Source organism: Mya arenaria, chromosome 6 (assembly GCF_026914265.1).
Source record: "Mya arenaria isolate MELC-2E11 chromosome 6, ASM2691426v1".
Lineage (NCBI taxonomy): Eukaryota > Metazoa > Mollusca > Bivalvia > Myida > Myidae > Mya > Mya arenaria.
Genome location: NC_069127.1, coordinates 8804769 through 8821099, shown reverse-complemented (window position 1 = coordinate 8821099; position 16331 = coordinate 8804769). Strand labels below are relative to the sequence as shown.

General features: G+C 35.0%; 1 protein-coding gene across 1 annotated transcript in view; it reads left to right on the top strand.

Moving 5' to 3' along the window:
- Positions 1-371: 371 nt before the first annotated feature.
- The window catches only part of LOC128238982 (centrosomal protein of 290 kDa-like), a 38106-nt gene continuing 22146 nt past the window's right edge, over positions 372-16331 (top strand). The window contains exons 1-22 of the mRNA XM_052955370.1: positions 372-458; positions 2744-2843; positions 3085-3223; positions 3696-3751; positions 3937-4086; positions 4304-4357; positions 4908-5057; positions 5813-5926; positions 7652-7720; positions 7952-8041; positions 8517-8757; positions 9747-9856; positions 10214-10285; positions 10697-10767; positions 11085-11277; positions 11897-12109; positions 12528-12662; positions 13016-13129; positions 13358-13522; positions 14898-15050; positions 15465-15590; positions 16213-16305. Of these exons, the coding sequence (XP_052811330.1) occupies positions 2751-2843; positions 3085-3223; positions 3696-3751; positions 3937-4086; positions 4304-4357; positions 4908-5057; positions 5813-5926; positions 7652-7720; positions 7952-8041; positions 8517-8757; positions 9747-9856; positions 10214-10285; positions 10697-10767; positions 11085-11277; positions 11897-12109; positions 12528-12662; positions 13016-13129; positions 13358-13522; positions 14898-15050; positions 15465-15590; positions 16213-16305 (2601 nt within the window). The 5' untranslated portion in view covers positions 372-458; positions 2744-2750. The remainder of the gene's footprint in view (positions 459-2743; positions 2844-3084; positions 3224-3695; positions 3752-3936; positions 4087-4303; positions 4358-4907; positions 5058-5812; positions 5927-7651; positions 7721-7951; positions 8042-8516; positions 8758-9746; positions 9857-10213; positions 10286-10696; positions 10768-11084; positions 11278-11896; positions 12110-12527; positions 12663-13015; positions 13130-13357; positions 13523-14897; positions 15051-15464; positions 15591-16212; positions 16306-16331) is intronic.

Below are 16331 nucleotides of genomic sequence, written 5' to 3'. Positions count from 1 at the left end.
TCGGTTCGAAAGTCCCTAAAGACTGATCTAAAATACAGTATTCGTCAAGCCGGTCACAATGGACCTTTATGCGATGATCGGAATGGTTGCGGGGGAAACATAGGGAATAGTGAAATTCACCTCCTCAACTCATGCAAGATCGTTTGAAGCTACATAGCTGGACACTAACCTTGAATTTTTATTTATTTATTTTTTTGCGGAAGGGGAGGGGGCAACATATATTCTTTGAGCATATGATATTCAGATAATTATTTACTTCAACTTTTTTGCAAAAAGACTGTAAAAACTAAAACAACCATCGCTTGGTGGTCATGTGGAGACCGTTTTAGTTGCAGCCGTTTTGGTAAAAAATATAGAAGCCTTCCGAATCTGTTTATGTTGACAAAAATGGCGGACATTCCTTCAAACTATTTTATTTTACAAACAAATTGAGTGTTTATATTAAACCACTTTAACAGGTATTGTCCAATTGACTGAAAATATTGTGATTACCTTTTTAAGTTTTTATTATGATATTATTTTGTTATTTTTGTTAGCTTCAGCGTGCAATCAGTGTTTTTTTTTATATCCAGAGGCAAGACCAAACTTGATTCTAAATCAAAATATAGCTTCAATATATCATGTCAGTTATGCTAAAAGTATCTTTCTGTCGACTGTTTGTTACCGTCATAGTCAAAAATGTTGTTTACATTGATAAAAACATGTTTATATTGGTAACAATGTCACCAATAATCCAGAAACAGACCTATAGTTATTTATGTGTCACAATGATAAACCAGCAATTTCAAAGTCAGGGCTCTCTCAAGGCCTTTAAAGTCAGACATGGGGTGCCAGTGCTTTTTCTGTGGATTCTACGGGTCTGATTATCCCACCAATTCTTGCAGCCTATAGTAAAAAAACAAAAAACAGTTGCACCAACAATCCAAATAAGAACCACCTCCAAATAACATAATTTTTATGCTTCCCGATTTGTATACATACATCACATACATCTTCATATTTTAATTTTGAATGGAAATCGCTCTATGGGTGGGTTAGCAGTTTCTAACAATTTTTACATAATTTATTGAATCATTCGTACGTTTTAATTCCATACTTAAAAAAAATTACATTTTAGATGACTGCATCTCCAGCTTCTATTGATGATATTTCTGTACATGTGTGTCGTCACACATAGTGTATCTAATAGGGGCAGCAAGAGGGTACCTACACCATTCTGAATTATGTATGAGTCATTTTAGGAAAACCTTGTAGCTATTATTAGTCAGAGGTATGCAAATTAGGTTCACACGCTTGGCAGTTTGGTTCGAGTTTGAGTACAAAATGAAGAATAAACATGTTACATAAATTAATAATAATACTTGCATGTCTCAATATGAACTTCAGCTTTTGATTGCCTAGTAACCATATAATTGAAATGCAGTACCTTCGTTTTGGTGATCTAAAGAAAGTATTCAAAAGACCAATTTTTTGGAAACTACTTCTCAACCAGTAGGAAAGCTGTTGCACAATAAAAAAAAAAAGATTCATTATCTGTCAGGTAAATGTTGCCAATGCCGATGTTCAAACCTCAGAAAATACAATACTTAATAGACAGCGAACTTAACTTATAATTCAAACTACAAATAAGAGCAAAAAAACATCATCCATTACATACTGTAATGTTTTCGTTAAGTTTTCATATTATGATATTATGAAAGTGCAACACTGCAGTTATCTATGCTAATTGCAAAGATTATAAAATGGAGTAGAAATATGTCTTTAGTGGAAATTGTTGAACAAAAAAACTTGAGTGGTAATAAAGAAGATAAAAGTTTTAGTTACCGCGAGGGCACCTAAAACAATCAAAATGGTAGTATCACCGGCAATCAATGATCTAGAATGGTGTTGTGACTACTTCTCCATGAATTCATTTTAATACGGCAAAGAGGGAAATATTGAAAGGCGAATGACATCATATCAGCATAGAGGGCTGCACTCTTTTTGACAATTGTGACAGTAACAACACAGACAGGCCGCAATATTTTGGCAATTGGTGCAGTAACAACATCCATAGGGGTGGTAACAACACTGATTAGCACACCATTTAAGGTGTTCAGAATGGCTACAAGTTATAGCAAAGTCTACAGGCACACATAAAAAAATTATCTTTAAAACAGCCACTAGGAGAATTGGCAATTGTGCTACGAGCTGTTATTGTGTTTAATGCTGCTGGAGACATTTATGGACAGAAATTGTATTGACTAAGGTTTTATTTAACAGGAATCCTAAAAAGACATAAAGAAAATTATACCATATACTGTTTTACAATGCGGAATGAGGTCACCCTGTCCATCGATGCTAATGGATGCATTTCCAAGTGGTGTTGTTAAATTAACACCCCCCCCCCACTGTTGTATTACAAAACTTGAATGGTGATGGAATATGGATGGAGGTCTATTGGGTCCATTCTCCAATTGCTTGTCTTAAGGTGTGCATCAGTAAGAAATTTGGACTGATAACAAAATGTTGATGGAATAATAAGCATTATTCATTAATTTTGGAAGAACTTTTAAATGATAAAAGCTTGGTGGGTAAGAGGGCATTTCTTGAGTGTGCCAGTGGATGAGGGTTGAGTAACACACTGGCCCATTTTTCATGCAAAAGCTATTTTCAGGATGCTCTTTCTTTATGCTAAACAAGCTGACATATGCGTTTTTAAAATACATGTAGTTGTTTGAGACCACGTTGAATTATTTTTCAGAGAAGGCATGGCGCCCTTAGATTGGGATAAGATCATGGGTGCCGACCCTGCCAAACTGTCGGACGATGATGCGGATACATTTTTTGAAGAATTAGTTGGCGTAAGATGTTTTATATGCTTCATGATAACTATTTATTTTCACAGATTCTTAATAAAGGGATAAGCTTAGTTTAAGAAAATCCTATTCTATCATTTTGATAGATATAAAAAACACTTTTTTAAATGGCTTGCTATAAGTATAGTTACAATATTTTCACACATCTTTTTTTTTGTTTTTTTGGAGTGTAAAAAAGTTATAATAATGTCTATGTCTTTACATTTGTTACATCCAATCATTCTAGTATGATCCAAAGGAGAATGATCCTGAGAAGCTTAAGCAGCTTTTCAAGGTGACGCGCGGCGTGATGAAGGCGCGGCATGACCAGGTCGAGGAAATGATGGAGGAGATGGAGAAGGAAACCAAGGCATCCAAAAAGAAAGGTATAATTTCTAGAGCTGATGGAGAAAAGGTTAAACCTATTTGTTTTAACCCCTTTGAGCTCTTCTTTTGATCTGGGTGGCAGTATTAACTTCACTCTCTTTTGTTTTTAATATGTTTTGCTTTTTTCTTTTATAAAAAGGAGAGAGAGATTCCAGTAGTTGACTTTTAATGAGATCTATTAGTGGTGAGAATATAAGAAAATCAGTTTTGACCCAGATGTGAAAAAAGTGAAAGGAAAAGCCCTAATATATGTTTTAAACTTTTGTTGAGCAGATCAATTAAAACATTATTTGTCAGCTTTTAAATTATTTGTTTATGAATGATTTTGCTTTCGGGGGAAATATTGTTCGTCTCATGTACATGTTTTTCATGTGTATTTTTGTCCCAAATTGCCCTTGATTATTTGATTTCCATGAATAATGTTTATCATTTATATATAAATTGTAATCAAAGTTGTCTATTTTTTTGTAGAGCAAGAGCTGTTGAAACACCAAAAGGAACTGGATAAGAAAATACAAGATTTGGAGGTAAGATGTACTTTCATGTTTGATTTGTGTTGTTACCAGTAAACATTTATAACAGACTAGAATGTCCTTTAAGTCTGGTGTTGGGTTATGCTTCAATTTTGTATCATATTACACTGAAGAAGTATAAATTAAGTGGTGCTAGTAGATAATGTATATAATTGTTTATTCTGTATTTATTTCCACAGAAATATGGCGGAGAGGGTACTGGAGGCAGCTTGTCGACAAGGAAGTTTCGGGACGATATGCAGGATCTTGACAAACAAAATGAAGAACTGAAGCAGGACATCCGCGACCTTAAACAGGAGCTGGCCACTGAACGCAGGACTGCAGAGAAGGTAATGAGATGTGGTTTTTAGTGAATTTAAGCTTTTCTTGTTGGTTATCAAAGTTGAAAATAGTTTGGAAGTTTGAATTCAATTTAAATGAAGTCATTCAGCTTTATTAATATTTTTCATAACATTGGTAATGAAATATGTATTGTGTGGACAATGTGTACCTTATGTGTGTCATGTTTCTGTAAAATTTAACATTGTACTTTTTTGTCATTTTCAGTACAGTGAACGTATCAGTGATGTGGAGAAAGAGCTCAAGGAATTGAGAGAGGAGGTAAAAAAATTGGACAAGGAACCATTTTTCCAAAATGTCACCAATAAGCTTATTGAACCACCCTGTTATGAATATTCATAACTGTTAAACAAGTGTAAAGATTTAAACAATAACCCTGGACAAACAAATGAACCATGTTTTTGACTGTTCCCTTCAGTAGAAACATGTATTTATTTTAAGAAAGTGTTAATTTCAATACTTACTGTTCAGATACGCAGGGATTAATTTTTCCTGCTTAATTTGTCAGCAGTGTCGGCATCACACTTTCATTTCCCATCAATTACTTTTGAATTACTTACTGAAGAGTCTTTAAACATGGTGTGCACATAATTAGGATCAGTAGATGTCCCTCAAGATAACATTAAGAAGAAAAATTATGTGCACTCCTTACAGGTGACAAATCTGATTGACAGAATTATTTAATCTATTAACAATGCCGATAGTTTAGAATGACGTTTATTAGTAATGTACAATGCTTATGCTTCAGGGTGAATATTTATTTGGAAAGTTTTTTGTGGTTATTCTTCCATGTAAAACTCTTATACTACAGAATGACCAGCAGCGTCAGGACATTACGGAGTACAAGCTGCAGCTTCAGACTCAGCGGAACATGATGATGGCACGCAATGATGACACAGATATGGCCTCTAAGCTGAAGAAGAAAAACAAGGATCTCTCTGAGGCTATGGAAGAGTTACAGGTAAATATGGGATTACCTTTGCGCAGAAATGGTAAAAATTAAGGATTAATGCTAAAATCAGGTTTTTTTGGTGTTTTTCTAGGGATATTTGCATTAATAACTGTAAGAACTACCTTTAAACAATTTCAAAAGATGTCTAAGACCCATGCTTTGGACCTGAATCCCTCATATTTGAACAAAATATTTTTCAGGAGTTTTATGAATTGCCATGTTTTGTTCTCATTCCATAAATATTGGTTTGTACTGCAATATTCAGGGTTGTACCTGGACAGAAAACTAATTCCTGCACTGCTGTTTATGATATTTAGCCTGTGTTTTATGGAAACGTTTGTCTTTTGTGAAGGATTCGATGTAATTACAACTGTTATGTAGTTTATATTGAATGTTGATTATTCAGAATGATATACAGCCATAAGTCCATTAAGTAATAGATACATATGTACATGTAAGAAGGATTTCTTCTCTAATTAATTAAGTATTAACTACACCAGTTACAGAGGGTGCACCACGGGCCCAAGTGGTTATGGATTAGACCCCAACAAAGGGCACTTTCTCATGGCCTTCGAAAATGGATACTACTAGTGGTTTCTTCTTAAAATCATACTTATGTGTGTTTCTATAAGCAACCAGTTTGTCAGAATCGAGCTATAATGTATTGGTATCAACTAAACTTAACTAACAACACCTTTGGCTTTGTTGAAATAAACCTGTAAAGCACGCCTCCTCATCAGTATTTTTGTTTTTTTCTTGTCCAGAACCTGACAGATGAGCGAGACATGCTGCAGAAGCATGTCGAAGACCTCAACGAGAAGCTGCTCTCCGCCATCACCGAGATGGAGAAAACCACCGAGGACTGTGCAAAACTCAAGGTATATTGTCTTGTTCCCAAGTTAATTCAGTCCTTTAGATAGAACCCACCAATTTATTACAACACTGGCTGTCATTCAGCAATTTTGACCACCTCTGACTGTTTGCCTAGGATCTCATGTTATCTCCAAGATTGATAAAGGGCATGGTAATTGTTCCTAAAAAGAGCACAACAGAAACAGTATGTTGGGATTGGGAAGGATTTAATCAATCCATAGCTGTAATTGTACCATCGTACATTAATATCATTGAAAAAGTGGTGGGATTTACATATATCTTTGATGTTGAAAGTTTTTCTCAATACATTTTTTCGAAATGGATGATCATTAATCATTAAAATGTATTGATTTTTAGCTCGACTATTGGAAGAATAAGGAGAGCTATACTACTCACCCAAGCGTCGGGGTTGTCATCTGCGTTGGCGTCGGCATCACCCATTGGTTAAGGTTTTGCGTGCTAGCACAGTTTGCATTAAATTCCAAAAATAGGCCTTTATTATTTGACTTAGAAATTCTGGTTAAGGTTTTGCGTGCAAGCACACATTGGTTAATATCTCAGCAACTGCTTGAGGTACTGCATTGAGACTTGATACAATGGTACTCAACCAACCAACCTACTTAATTAACCAAGTTAGATAACTCTAGTTTGCATTTAATGTAAAAAATTGCCCTTTATTATATGACTTAGAAATTCTGGTTAAGGTTTTGCATGTAACCACATTTAAGTCAATATCTCAGCAAATATATCATGTATTGCATTGAAACTTTAGATATGTATTCCCAACTATATAACCTACTAAATTAATGAAGTAAGATAACACTTTTTGAATAATATGCAAATTATGGGCCTTTATTATTTGACTTAGAAATTCTGGTTAAGATTTTGCATGTAAGCACACATAGGTTAATATCTCAGCAACTACTGGATGTATTGCATTGAGACTTAATAAAATGGTACTCAACCATCCGATCTACTTAAATAACCAAGTAAGATAACTCTAGTTTGCATTAAATTCAAATAATGGCCCTTTTTATTCGACATAGAAATTCAAGTCAAGGTTTTGCATGTAACCACTTTTAAGTCAATACCTCAGCGAATACATCATGTATTGCATTGAGACTTTATAAAATGGTACTCAATCATCCAATCTACTTTAATAATCAAGTAAGATAACTCTAGCAGACATAGGCTAATATCTCAGTAACTACTTGATGTATTGCATTGAGACTTTATACAATGGTATTCAACCATACATCCTAATTGAATAACCAAGTTAGATAACTGTATTTTGCAAACAATGGCCCTTTATTATAACACTTAAAAATTCTGGTTAAAATTTTGCATGTAACCACATTTATGTTAATATCTCAGCACATCATGTATTGCATTGAAATCTAATCTAACAGTGATCCATGCATGTTTCGCCAAAACTTTTTAATCCTTACACTGAAAAGCGGCGGAATAGTCGAGCCCGCTGTCTCTGTGACAGCTCTTGTATTATTTATTGTTTTCTTAGTGTTCACTCCATAAATTGATGTCACTTTAAAAAAAGTGAGATGTTAGCCCAGACTAATAGTATTAACAGTATATGCATTACATACAAGCATAAACTTGAAAGAAAAAATATTGTTTAAAAAGAAATATTTCTTACTCTTCAAATAAGACTAATTCTTACTCTTTATACTCGATACATTACATATAAACATGACATTTTTCCTGTTTTACAGAAAGTTCTTCAGCAGAGTGACTCCATCCAAGACAAACTGAGAGAGGACAATGAAATTCTCCGCTCAAAGGTCACGGAAAGCAAATTTGATACTGTTTCTATTTTCAAATATGCCGAAAAAGTATTACATTCAATGATAGTATAATATAAGGTGCAATTGATTTATGTCTACAAATGTTACAAGTTTATGTCATTTCTAGGTTTTTATTGTTTTTTCTTCTTCAGGGTAAACATAAACACTGATTTAAACACACACATGTTTATTTAGTTACTGAAATATCACTTGCTTATGTTTCTTCAGGTGGCTGATCTTACTGAACAACTGGCCTCAAAGACTGATGCAGACGATGCCATCATGGTTGCTGTTGACAACAAGATTGAGGAATGGAGGGTAAGTCTAAGACACATAAATGGGTTTTCAAAAAGAGCATGCAGTGCTCACTGAAGATCATGTGGAAATTAACTTTGGCATTCACCTAGTGCAATGCTATGATATTCTAGCTTGCTGTAGTCTTATATAAGTTTCCTTGTACAAAAAAACAAGAATTTATCATACTGCAACAGATAAAATACAGGTGATGGTATGAAGTTTCATACACATATTCGTAGATGACTCTGCATGAAACTGAGTCCCATTTGATGTTTCCAATTAAGCTGCATTATAGGGTTTTAAGCAGCAATAGGCATCTCATCCAAGAGGTACTGGATTTAAGTCTAACTCAGAAAGACTCAAGAACTTGGTTTCTTCCCAGGCAATAGTCACAAATTTATATCAACTTAAAGTAGTCTTCATAGTCAAGCTAGGATAAATAGTATATAAACTTTAATGCAGTAGCAATAAACAGTTGTTATTTTTTTATTTGTAGATGATCCTGGAAGACAAAGACCAGGCAATCTTGGAACAGCAGGACCAGATCTTCCGTCTACGTGAGCAGCTAGTGTCTGCAAACATGGACAGTGATAAAGCCTCTGTTCAGGCCCTCACCAAGGTCATACGCGAGAAGGACCAGCAGATACAAGAGCTTACTGAACAGATACGGACATATACAGATGATATCGACAAGAACGCTGCTCTGATTGAGGACCTCAAGGCAATGGTGGAAAGAAGTGAGTCACAAGCTGAACTGAAGGACTTAAACATTCCCATACTGTCCATATCTTTGTTTCAATTTCTAATTGTTTTGGCTGTGTCATGATTAGTTGCCAATGAGTATAAAAAAGCTCTATTGCCTAAGGGCTGATAATACATACATGGGGCGGTATTCATGAAGCTTCTTAAGTCATTTCTTAATTATACCCCCCAAAACAAAGTTTGGGGGGGGGGTATACTGGAATCGGGTTGTCCGTCTGTCTGTCTGTCCGTCTGTCCGTCCGTTTTTTTTTGTCCGGGATTCATCTTTGTCGTTATTGAACAAATCTTTTTCAAACTTTCAGATATTAATGGCCATGATGTAAACTTGCGCCTCTGTGAAATTGGTACGGGTCACATGACCCTGACCAGAGTTATCTCCCCTTGATGTGTTAAAGTAGGCAAAATAAGCCCTGTCCGGGATTCATCTTTGTTATTATTCAACAAATCTTTATCAAACTTTCAGAAATTAATGGCCATGTTGTAAACTTTCACCTCTGTGAATTTGGTACAGGTCACATGACCCTGACTGGAGTTATCTCCCCTTGTAGGCAAAATTAGCTTTGTCCGGCCTAACTCCAGGGCAAACAACCTAGACATGGAGGGGTGGGGGGTATTCGTTAGCCTATGGCTTACAGTTCTAGTTTTAGTTGATTTCCTAAGATTTTTGAAGCCATATTAAAAGAAAGTATAAGGTTTTTGAACAAAATTTTGTATATATTCAATAAAATCAATGAAAATAAAGTATTTTAGATATTATAAGGTTTACAGTATACAACCAGCAAGGTACATAACTTAAGAAATTGACTTAAGTCAAGAAATGACTTAAGATGTTTTATAAATACCGGCCCAGTGATTTTGACATTAACTAATCTTATCTTATACCAGTATTTAAAGTAAGCAAGCTTTGAATTGGAAGTGTATATTTTTTTTGTACTCTTCAAAATACAGATTATGTCTATTCCAGCTGGGAAGGGTCCAGCCGTTGAACGTCAGCAATTGGCCATCCGGGAGCTCAAGGCCAAGTTGGAGCATGAAACGCAGAAAAACAAGGAGTTTGAACGTGATGTCAGATATGTAAGTTGAAAGGCCATTTAAAGATTTCTACATATGCCAGTTGTTGAATATTGAATAGGTTTGTGCATTAAATTGACTATGAATAGCAGATAAACACCAAATTTGTATGTATCACACTTGTAAGTCATTGGCAAGTTTACTTGAAATAGTTCTTTTTAAATCTTTATTCATGAATGATTCACACAGTGTAAGATTGTAAGGTACAATTCTTTTTGTGTTCAAATAATATTAAAATTCAAGAAAAGTAGAAGATTTTGTGTGTTGATAATTAATTCAATAGCAGGTGTACAAAAATATAAGTGTGGTAGTAAGTTTGAAGTGCATGTATAAAAGACAACCTACATTTGTGCATTCCAGGCGGAGGATGATGCAAAAGCAAAGGACAAAGAGATGACAGAGGCCCTCGAGAGGATGAGGCAGTATGAAGCAGTAAGTGCCAGCTGTTCATTAAACATACACGGTATTCTTATTCTGTTTTATTAGTTTGTCCATTTTCGTTTTTGGGGCAGCATCAGCGTGCATTAATGTTAACCTTGGCCATAATTGCTTGGTACACATGTGACCATACAATGTGCACATATTGTTCATTTATGTCCTTGATCTACCAATTCAAAAAATGGTAGAGCATCAGCGTTTTGCCCACAATAATCTTGTTTTATTCATTTTTGTTGTTGAATTGCTGAGAATATACTGTCTAAAATTATTTTGTTATAAAATATATGAAAGTCTTCAACAAAAAGGTGAGGTGCACATAAGTGTTATTTAATTTTAAAGATATTCCATTCTTACCATAACTGAGATATTGGTTGTGTAGAGTGAACTCATTTCTCTCATTCACAGGGAGAGTATGGATTAGCTGAAGCCGTACAGGAGATAAAGGATGGCAAGAAACAGGTCAACATAAGGGACAAGTAAGTGCGATCCTTTGATTAAAATTATGTTAAAGAAATACATGTTGCTATGTGACCTACTTTAAGTCAATTTGTGTTTGATTTTGATTCTTGCAAACATGTACATTTTCTTTCTGAAATACTGCAAGATATTAACGAATATATTAATTTTATTTTTGTGTTTTAGACCAAAGACCTGATTGGTACTCCAATTTCTCCAATTACATACATGTACATTTTATCATAACATGCTTTATTAGATAAAATGATTAATGAGTATATTATATAAAATACATTTTGAACCTTTCAATATATGATTCAAACATAATCTTCTCCAGGCAAATCGAGGAGCTGACCCAATACATCAACAAGAGCGAGATGACCATTAACGATCTCTGTGATGAGAATGAGGATCTCCGGGGGCGACTAGGCCTCGACCCTCGTAAACCCATTGATCTCACACAGTTCCGGTCTGATAAGGCCAAACGGTCGGAAGGCGACAAAGCAACTGTCATAATGCTGCAGAAAGAGGTGCCAGAATTACATCTATCTGAAATGATATATTATATCATTAGCCTTTGTACTCATGTATTGTTCACTTGTCTATTTTTCTAAGAAAAAAGATGCTGCATTGTCGACGTATATCCTTGATGTCATCAATGTTTTCGTTGTAGTGTAGAAAATTACCCATGGCCATGATTCAAAAACTGTTCAAGACATTCAGATGAAACTTGTTCCACATGTAGCCAGAGACAAAACACACATTTATAACACGGCCCTAAAAAATGACTGTAATAATTGTCAAGTAATGCCCCTTCTTTGACTGAAAAAAAAACAACAGACAAATGTGGGGGTCTGCTCCACAGCGCACTTTTCTTTTGGTTGCATAGTTAACTTCAACAATTAAGTGTTACTGTTGTACTGTAAAATGAGCGGTTGTTTATAACAGAATGTGGTATATATATAGCAAAATAACAAGAAATTATGAAAAAATTATTTGTAAATTTTTTAATGAAAATTTATGTTGCAAAGTGTAGAAATGCCTCCACCATAAAATTCCATCATGACACTTACATGTGATAGATTAGTAATTATAAAAGTTGTGTGTGCATACTCTAAGCACTGTTGTTTTATTTATACTCATGTATAGATTGAAGACCTTGAAGAAGAGAGGATCAACCTAAAACAGAAGATCCGTAAAATGGCCCAACAGCTAGGGCACAGGGCGGTTGCTCTCGGGCTCACTGCCGAGGATATGATTGCAGTGCACGATTACACAGAAACACTGAAGGAGAAGAGGAAACCAGAGTCTGCCGCCACTGTCATCAAGCGGGAGGTCTATATGAAGGAGTCCGAGATGCGGGTCAGTGTAATGGATTATGCCATATTAAAATATTTCTGTTTACAGTTATCCACTCTATATGTTTTGAACGTTATACAGAAAATAGAAGAACCTGAAGCAAATACGCAGGTTATACATAACTTTTGTCAATTACCTTTACTAATACAGTTATAGAAAAGATAGCCGGGAACCAAATGTTCTATGTAATAGAAACATGTGAAAACTTGAATGATACTTCCACAAATAAATGCATTCTCAAATATTTATTCTTTGTAAGATATTTTATTGCTGAACCTACATTTATAGATTTTTTTTGTATGAATTAAAAATCTGCACAATGTACCTAAACTACATTGTATGTCTTCTATCAGTAAGCTTTATGACCATTGTTAAGACTCATGTGTAATACTAATCTCAGTATGTGTTTACGGTGTTACAGAAGTCAGAGTATGACCAGGACATTCGTGAGAATTTCCGAGAGATGGACCGGCTGTACAGTGAGAATGCCCAGATGAAGGCCAAGATGGAACAGCTAGATGAGGAAAACCAGGGGCTTGAGGCTGGGCTCAAGGAGGTTGGCATGATTTTCACGGGATTTACCACAGCTCCTAGAATGTTAATTTATGTTATGCACAAGTATGCTATCGGATTTTTTGTGTTAGGGAAGATTTATGTATGAAAATCTGTTTGAAGTTAATGGGAGCAAACATCTTTTAGGCAACATAACAAATTGGAGGCAGGCAGGGAGCTTTCATATTTCTTATAATTAATCCCCTCTAAATGATTATCAAGTATGGTATTTGTGGATAATCATGATTCATCTGTCACCAGTTTTGATGAGGGTGTAGATTCATAGAAATAATTGTTTTTTGTTTGTTAGATACTGTCTGATGATCAATTACATGCATCTATCAATGTTGAATCAAGGTAATGGAGGCCATGAAGAAGTATGGCATTTCCCGAGATGGGGGCGTGGAGATGGAGAAGGGAGAGAGGGAGGTGGCGGAGATGCAGTTCCCAGCACTAGAGAGAATGCTTGCAGTAAGGGAGTAGTTTTACTGTTTCACCAGTCAGCATAATAATTTTTCGGAACCATCCAGTATCCTATATTATTACATGTAAATGGAAAAATAGGATGTCATTAAAATGGCACTTTAATTTAGCAGTGACAGATCATGATGTTAAATGTCATATGTATAACATTAAATGTATCCTTTCCCTTTTTTCTTTAAAATCAATGTGTACGACATAACATTTATCCTTTCTCAGGCGATAGAAGCCAAGTCAGTGTTGGGTAGACATGACACATCCCTGTTTTTGAAAGCCCAAATGGACAACCTACAGGGTCGCAATGACGAATTGCGCCTTGCAATCCGTGAGATACGGCATGAGGCAAACAAATCCTCCCTTGAGCTGGATAAAGCCATGGAAAAGGTAACATTAGAGATAGAAGAATTAAATCCTCGTATTTAGATAATTGTGAAAGACTAACTTTCTTTTACATATATGTCTTGTATAATGGTAAGGAAGGTGCGAGTCAATAATAGCAAATGGTAATAACATTCTATGTCATATTGTATGTAAACAATTATGTACATGTAAATATTCTGGATGTGTTTATTCAGATTTCTTGTCCTCTTCAAAAAAAGTTAAGGACCACATAAAGTTATTCATTACCTTTAAGTTAGTTTAACACAAACAATGTTCTTTATAGCATTTGTGAACTATCTGAATAATAGAAAATAATGTTGAGCCAATCATCCCCCTCAAATGTAAAAACACCAATCATAATCAAATGATTTCTGTCATGTGGGTTGGTCAAAAGTAAATTTATATTTTGGAGCAAGGAAACAAAAGCAATATTCACATGTGAATATATCTCACTTGAGTAACAAAACACCCATTTCACTGAAATCTAAAGCTGAATGTACGAGAAAATGTTTAAATGTTTATTAATGGCATTTCTCAACAAGAGCAATTGTACAACCAGTGCGTGTAAATAATTGCATGATATGTCTCTAAAATGCTTATGAGAGATTTCTCACACTGAACATGTTGCAATGAAAGAGTATGCTAGACATTTCAACACTTGATCCTCCTAAGTTCCTAACCCTTTCAAATAACGCTTAAGCTAGAATTGCCCTTTTTGACTGAGTTTTTTTTAGATATCAAAACAAAATTCAAGCTCAGTCATATCTCATTCCTTACCATATAGTGGTTTATAAAAGCAATATTGCTCATTGCATTCATAGCTACCAAAGTAGGACCACCAACCAGTTACCTCCTATTAAAAAGTATTGCACAGATTTTTTATTCACCCGTAAATGATATGAACCTCATAAAGGCGAATGTCATCTTTTATTCCTTTCCAGTAGAAGTAGGACAAGTTTGCCTGTGTCCTACCACCAGAATCCACAACAAGTCTAAAAGTGCAAAAATCATAATATCTTAGTTAATAATAATCAGTTTCATCACACAAGACTTGCATATTTTACAGTTTACCCCTGTTGCATGGCAATATTTGCCATATAATAGTCATCTCGTTTACTCTTCAAATCCAATTCATTATTTATATGTCTTAAAAAATATTTCAGGCCTCTATATGTTTTTTTTGAAGTAGAATGCATCGTTCTGATGCATGCCAACTATTACCTCCATGTCATGCACTATTCAAAATATAAGATGATGATATTTATTTTTTAAAACAGAACTTATTGGCTGTTAATTCTCTTTTAAGTCCTTAAGTGATTTCGAGGAGTATATTACAAAAGGTGACGATTTATCTACCCCTGCTTTTTCTCCCCTACAGGTTGGACAGATGGAGGAGGAGCTGAAGTCAGTGAAGGGCCCTGGAGGTGGTGGGGCCGGGTTCTTCAAGCCTCTTTCTTTGCCTGAAAACATGGCCACCACAAGTGCAGAGGTCATTGCCAGCCTCAATGAACACTTGGTTACAGTACTGCAGGTGTGTGATTGACCTACTGTCACGCAGTATGGACTTATATAACAAATAGGATGGATTCAACACAATTTGATGACTCTATGACTGTTCTTGTTACAAAGTATCTTTCTCCTTGTCCCTGTATTACACTCTTTGATGCTCATAAGGAATTGTTATGAACAATGTCATTTCACATTCATAAGTTTTAACTATAATATTTTCACATGTTATATAAATGAAATTTATTAAAAAGATATGGTGTTCAATAAACTTTCAGGGATTTCGGATAACAGAGAAAAGAGATATTTTTCATTAATGATAAAACAATTTTTATGAATTAACCCGTGAAGAATTTATAAGAGTATCTGACATTTAAGAAAAGCTCTGCAGTTGTTCACAATCAACCGCATTTACAACCAAACCTTTTGTGTTTCACAGGAGCTTCATGTAAAGGATGAGGCCCTAACAAAGACAGAGGGTAAACTTGAGGATTACAAGCGGAAATATGCTGTCGTGAGACATCAGCAGGGCCTCCTGTATGCTGACTATCTCAAAGACAAACAGGTAGGACTCTCTACAATTATTTGAATGATGAATCAAGTGATGATCATGTTGAATACTGGATCAGAATAACTAGATTTAGTTACCTTTAATCTGGGTCTATATTCACGGATGTTTGAGTTTGAGACTAGGGATCAGAAAACTGAATTCTTACATGTTTCAAAATATCTAAAATAAAAACTTCTTTCCACAAAAGATGTGTGCTTGAAAGCAGAACCAAACATTTGTAAAAGATACAGCAGAACCAATCATTTGTAAAAGATACAGCAATTTTGACCGTGTTGGCTTCTGTAATAGCATTTTGACAAAAATATTCAAATTTTCAATTCTGATTCTTCCAAACTTGCCCCTGAGCAAAGTCTTGTAGCTTTGATATTTTTTATGAACCATCTGTGATAAGAATGCATTTAAAACTGTTATGAGAAAACACAGATGATTATTTTAAAATGAATATTTCCTTTACCATTACACCTAGGGTTAGGGTTAGGGCAGCTTTAAGAGCTTTTTATAATACATTTATTGGAGAATTCCAAATTTCAGCTTTAATGCTGAAGCATGTTATAGTACATAACTGCTGACAAACAATTGTTCCAGTTTTACCTTATTATTTCTGATGTTAATACAGGCATGGGAGGTGGAGGTAGAGAAGTTGCAGGAAAATCTGAATAACGTTGAGGGGCTGAGACAAGAGGACAGTGTCCGTGTTGCAGAGTTCGATGTGAGTATGCTGTGCTCTCTGTATTT